Source organism: Bidens hawaiensis, unplaced genomic scaffold (genome assembly GCF_021521415.1).
Source record: "Bidens hawaiensis isolate Kalapana, Puna unplaced genomic scaffold, B.hawaiensis_p1.1 tig00048156_1, whole genome shotgun sequence".
Taxonomy (NCBI): Eukaryota; Viridiplantae; Streptophyta; class Magnoliopsida; order Asterales; family Asteraceae; genus Bidens; species Bidens hawaiensis.
Window position 1 is genome coordinate 1 of NW_027498615.1, and position 6,551 is coordinate 6,551.

The window sequence follows — 6,551 nt, forward strand, 5'->3', positions numbered from 1 at the left end:
AACTATTGGTCACACACCTAGGCCTTAAGTCGGGATGAGACATATTAATTTTGAATTTGATTTGGATTTGGACTCGACCACGAACCACCACTTTTCGAACTAGTATAGGCCCCTCGAAACTTCTTGCTTACACCAACCTTTGATTTAATTTAGTCCATATAGAAATATTGTACTTTTTGTGTAGGTAGAGTATTCGTAGAAATATTTGAATTTTTGTGAAGTAAAATGGCAACAAAGTTTTTTTTTTAAAATGAGGTATTTAAATAGTTAACATAATTTATTTTTTAATGCCAATGGCAATATTGATGTTCATCAACGGTCATATTTCAACAGATATCACAACGACATCCTCATCTTTCACCGGGTGCCCGTAAGGGTGAGGGCAACATACTCACGTATGTTGGAGTACTAGGACGGGGTACCTATAAGGTGCCCCAACAGAATATATATATATACACACACACATATGTTTGAATAGAAATTCCAGACAAATCATATTTTAAAAATAGGTTTTCACCTACAACTAAACCACACATAAAAGACAAATGTACCTCTTGTTTGTAATAAAGTGCCGGTAAGAACCGAGTGTTTCATGGATACAACAATTTCTAGTGCTATTTGTAAATGACTCACCGAACATGAAAATATTGATTTGGATTTTTATCTAATTAAACTAACATACAATGAACAAAATACAAGTAAAACACAAGAACAATCAATCCAAAAGACTATCTAAACATGAATTCACTCAACTAACTTAATAAAGCTGTCTGGAGAAGTGCATGACCATGCACTAAAAGCGCACGGTCGTGAACCAATTTAGTGGGTCAATGTTTGCTTTCCACCGACCAGATTTGTTGTTGCCACAATTGGCTAAAATTTAACTTCTTTCTGCCAGATCTGGCACAACTGTGGATGTCCAAGGCTATGGTCGTGCGTCTCCGAGAAATCTAGAGAATGACTTGGAAGAAGCACGATCGTGCCCGGGTTTTTGATCGGCACTAGCCAGTGCAGTGGCTCTCCTGCTCGGCAAGAACGAGGAGCGCGCGATCGTACGGTGTCCAGGCATGATCGTGCTCGGTCTTTGGCTTGCCACTGGTTGTGCATTGTCTCTCCTGGCTCAGCACAGTCGTTCCCTTCCTTTGCAGAGTCATGCACTACTTAGATAAAATCAAGTTTTTGTCCTGAGATGCAATATTTTTGTCATTTCTTTGTAAGGCGGACGCCCCGAACTTGCAAATTCGCAAACAACTCAAATATTTACCAGACATAACGAATTTACATGGAGTTTTCAATAAACATGGAGTTAATTTGATGCTAAAAGATGTACACTTTGTGTTACATTATTGTTCTCTCCCCTCCCCCCCCCCCCCCCCCCCCCCGGGTTGTGTTTAAAAGTGTGTTTTGTGGATTGTTCAATCATGAGTGGTAAGCCATTTTTCAGTACTAGAAAATAAGCCTAATGCAACGCTTTAGATGCAACCTCTTTCAGTTTTATTACATTTAACTCTAATGCAACTAATTTCATATGCAGAGTTTTATTGAAACTGCAACCTTTTTGAAAGATTATAAATTTTATTAAAATTTGCAACTTTTGTTAAAACACATATTTTTAAACGTTGTGTAATTCAATGAAAATGACAAACAAATATATAAAGTTTGATTTGTAAATAGTTATGTTATAGGTGTATATAATAATATCTATTATATAAAATCTTTTGTTATATTTAAAATAACATGATAATTTACGTTCGTGATTCTAATCAAATCCCATGTGTAAATCTTGTGCTAGGACTCGTTTATTAGGGGAGATTCGATTTTGGCTCGAGCTCATTTAAGTACCGCTCTATTCAAGCTTTAACGAGCCGGTCTTGTATATATCATGAACTGTTGCGGCCCAAGGTTTTCGAAGGCCTCAAGCAAACTACAAAGTTGGAGCCTTTGATAAAATAGAAATTGATATATATACTATTTTCCCAAGCTTGGTACCGACAATTGAATTATTAATTTATTAGTGATAAATTTTTAACTAATCAACAAAGTTCAAATCTATAATGTTTAAGGGTTCAACTAAGAAGCTATAACAAATTAGCAATATTCTAATCGATATCAACATAACTGAATAGACAATTTAACCTTGAAAGTTTGGCACAATCAATATGAGGCCTCTAAACCATTTAGTAATTGATAATTGGAACTTTGGAAGTTTAACAATAAATTTAAACTGAAGGCATCTGACAATTAATGATGGTAATTCCAATTTCTGTTATAGTTTTCTTAGTATGAGAGGTTATTTGACTTTAACTTGGGCTGAGAGTGGGCATGTTGAGTAGTCTTGAGTCTTGACTTTTGTTTAATCATTTACATATTGAAATAAAACAAAATCAAGAATCTATTGGACACTAGTGAAGAAAAATGTTCAAACAAGGCCCTCTATAATTATATTTGTAGGTTTTTATGTTAGTTGCATGTTTCATGAAACTCTCTGATTCTAATGTTTTAATGTGATTTTTATTCCAGACATAGTATCACTTATGTTTTTATGTTCTTTCTTTATGTTCTACTTGCTAACTTATTGTTTAATGGAAGTTAATTAAATACATTATGTATTGGTAGCCTTTTAATTACACACACAATTATGTTATTTGAATACTACTACAAAGGTCACAATGGGATGTTCTTTATACTTATACTTTGTTGTTGGTTGTTTCCAACTTTGTTGCTGACATATTCATGTTTCCTTACTTCTTTGTTTAGTACAAAATTTATTAAAGCCCATGTCTTAATTTTCAGAGATCTTGCTTAATGTTTTAGTAAAAAATTTTAAGGCATTAGAATTTGATTTCGCTTTAGACCCACAATACGGTTGAGTACCACACAAAAGGTTTATGATGTTAATGTGGTTCATGATGCAAATAATTTGAACTTATGTATGGTTTGTTTATTGTTATACTTGTGAATCAGTTGTTATGTTTCGTGTAGATCAAATTACATGTAACTTGTTACAAACCACTAATCGATCAAATTACATGTAATTTGTTTCAATCCACTAATCATTACTACGATACTTTTGTTGATCGTTGAAATTCTAAAGATTTTAACATGGTCGTTTCAGAGCCAAAGCACCTAATGCAATACATAACCAGTACTACAATTCTATAACTAATACAAAAATCAAAACAATCATAGAGCTCGGGGTTTGACCTTGTCTTTTCTCATTCTTCATTTGATTCTATTGTTTTCAATTGCGAGTTTGTGACTCATGAAGTTGGTCCAAAAAATCGTCTTCCCTCTTCGGTTCATATTCTGCAAACGTAAATCTATTACACCTCTAAACTGCGACCCTACAAGATTAGGCAAAACGAAAAGATTCGTGTACGTTGTGGCACTTGATAAAAAAGGTGCACTAACTATTAATCTCTTGTTCGTAGTTAAGTACTTCAGTTTTGAAACAAATGAAGATTTCATCTAGAACACCTATATTCAAGACTTTAATGTCACATGTTCCACATAAGCAAGCTTTTGATGGTGATATGTGACCACATACATCAAAAACTTTAATGCCATTACTAAAATGTACACAGCTTTTGACAGCAATATGTCACATCTCACTTGTATGATTTTAAGCTACCAAAATTATGGAAGCATTTATCATTCATAAACTAGCAAATCTTTTGTCATTTCTAACTTGAAACATCTATCAAATAACCTTATGACAAATATTAACCTCATGACAAATATCACCAAAGTTCAACACCAACCCCCAACTTTTACATTCTCAATATTACAAATCTACCACATTCTACCACCACCGAACTTCCTCCATATTTCCAAAATTTTAACCATCCACCAAACATTGACCAAAATGAAGTTATAATAACTTACATAACCAAAACCAAATACAAACTTAAACCCAAACCCGCAACCAACCTCGTCACCGACCCAACTAACCGCCCCACACCACCAAAATACGGCTCGATCATGATCTCAAACTGACACGTCTTAGTAGACGGGTCCTCTTTTGTGACCATCGACACATTAGGGAACTTACACGCTTCATCCGCTTGATCATTCTTTTGATAATAACTATTAAACGCATAAGAAATATTCCCACGCGCATCCAAGTCCCCACACGAAGTCCCGTACCCGAGACTCGTGCAATCCCCGAGTGCACACGCGTAGCTAACCGACTGCGCGATTGATGGGCCATCCAACTTAGCCGAGTCCTTCATCACACACCATTTTCTTTGTAAATACTTCACACCACGAGCTGGAATCAAAGCCCCGGAATTCGTTGTCCCAAGGTTTAACGAGTACTTCGGTTGCCCGTCGTAATAAAACACACCCCAATGTCGTTCAAAGTTTCCGGGTTGGATGCTTTTATCGTCCTCATCGATTAAACTAAACAAGTACGCGTCAACAGGGCCCGTTCGCATTGGGGTCCCTTTGTTCCCACCTATATGTGTCATGAACCCTTGCATGAACCGTTGCGCGTATTGGTTATTCGCATTGCGGTCACCGTCACTCGGCCAACCAATCTCCCCAACTATAATTCCCATATTTTGGAAGCCGTTTTTCTGTAGGGCCCACACAAGCGTATCATAGTTTGCCTCGAACATGTTCGTGTAGGTGGTCCCACCGTCAATGACCGGAGTCGCGTTCCCATCAAAGAACGCGTACTCGACCGGGAAATTAGGGTCTGTGTAAAGGCTTATAAATGGGTATATGTTGACTGTGAACGGGGACCCGTTATCATTTAAGAACTTTGTTATTTGGATCATGAAATCGTGAATATCAGCTCGGAAGTCACCACCAGAGGGGACCCCGCTTGAGCTCTCGTACACGTCAGCGTTTTGTGGGACCGTGACTTTGACTTTTGCTGCGAGTCCAGCTTTTATAAGGGCTGCTTGGATGTTTTGCAGAGCTGGGAATGTGGTTTTGAGAAACGTACCATTGTATGTTGATAAAAACGGTTCGTTCCCGACTGCAACAATGCTGTAACAAAACCAAATGCCATATGTTATACCAATATTGAACGAAAAAGGGTAACTTGGTAATTTAGCATTTCGTGTTCAGTTAAACTATTTATATGTTAAGACAAGCGTTAAACCTAAAACCAAACCGTTTAACGTGCTTAAAAGCAGTTTAAACATGTCAACGGCATAAAGTCAACTGTTTGACTAAATGTCAAGTGACTCAAGTCAAACAACATTTTCTCCCTGTTTCAAGTATTGAGCTAAACCGCTAATATTTCAAATATACTCATCAATCTCGTCCAAAGTTTGACGCTTCAAGTGACAGTTTATTTAAACTGACTAAGGCTAGATAGCTAAGTCAAGACTAATTGATTACAACTATGATTATGACTGTGTTCTAATCATGTTCATGATCAAAATTACAATTATGACAATAAACTTATGAATATGATCCTGAATTTGACTATGATTAATGGAACAGTTCAAGTCTAATCATACTCACAATAATACAAATTATTCAAATAAAACACAAAATAATTTAGAAAAAAACCCTAACCTTAACCAACTATAACTTTAAAACCATGAATCCAACAGTAACTTTACCCCTTATTTAAACAGTAAAAAACCAGAATCAACCAGCAAATAATAATAATAATAACACAGAATTTGAAACAATTACTAACCTGATATTAACATTAAAATTATTAACATGGTCAGAAACATTCTTAGACACCCATTTTTCAGCAGCTTTCATACTGGCAGCCATAGTAGCCAGCATATCATTAGGAATCCCAACCATAACTTCAATTCCAGACTTACCCAGAGCCCTTAAAGTCCCATAATCAGCATCAAAAAGCTTCACCTTTTGTATTCCATTATCAGTCAACAGCCTCACCACTGTTTCTGGTGGCAGAGGGTGTGATGACTGTGTACCCCAGTTAGCTCCTATTCCACCCACTGATTCAACCAAACACAAGAATGGAATCAAGATTATTATTGATAACTGAAACAAACCCATGTGAGAATCTTTAAAGGGTGATGTGGGTTTGTTTGGTTTTTCTTAAAAATAAAGGTGAAATTCAAGAAACTTGAAATCAAAGATCAGGGAGTGGAATTGAAGATGGTGATCAAAGATGTGATGATTATTGGTGGGAATTGAAAAGAGAATTCCAGAGGAAGCGAAAAATGAGAAGTTGAAAGGTTTAGTATTATTATTGGCATGGAAAGGATTCTTTTCTTTCCTTGTTTCCTATGTGTATTTTAAATTTTAATATGTCATTGCATATAATAAAATAAATAAATTTTTTAAGTTTTGTTTTATATTATGTTTTATGATTGATAATAAAAATATATAAATATTTTTTACAATGATGTAGTGATAGGAAGACTGGGTTCTTTAATGAAGAATCAGGCTCGATTCTCGTAAACAACATTTTGTGAGGGCATGTGTGGCTCAATGAATAAAAACCGGTATCTTTATGACGTAGTTACCTAATTCGTGGTACGCTTCAGTATGGGTACGCGATTTGCTAAGGGTAACTTATTCGGTACGGAAGGGGTAGGATTATTCAGGTA

General features: G+C 35.8%; 1 protein-coding gene across 1 annotated transcript; it reads right to left on the reverse strand.

Annotated features, from left to right (window-relative positions):
- Window positions 1-3,698: 3,698 nt before the first annotated feature.
- LOC143597354 (glucan endo-1,3-beta-glucosidase 6-like) lies at window positions 3,699-6,035 on the reverse strand. Its single transcript, XM_077075873.1, has 2 exons — window positions 5,660-6,035; window positions 3,699-4,995 (listed from the first exon to the last, which is right to left on the reverse strand). Exons 1-2 carry the CDS (start codon window positions 5,992-5,994, stop codon window positions 3,882-3,884), a joined length of 1,449 nt encoding a protein of 482 aa, XP_076931988.1. The 5' UTR covers window positions 5,995-6,035; the 3' UTR covers window positions 3,699-3,881.
- Between the last annotated feature and the right edge of the window lie 516 nt (window positions 6,036-6,551).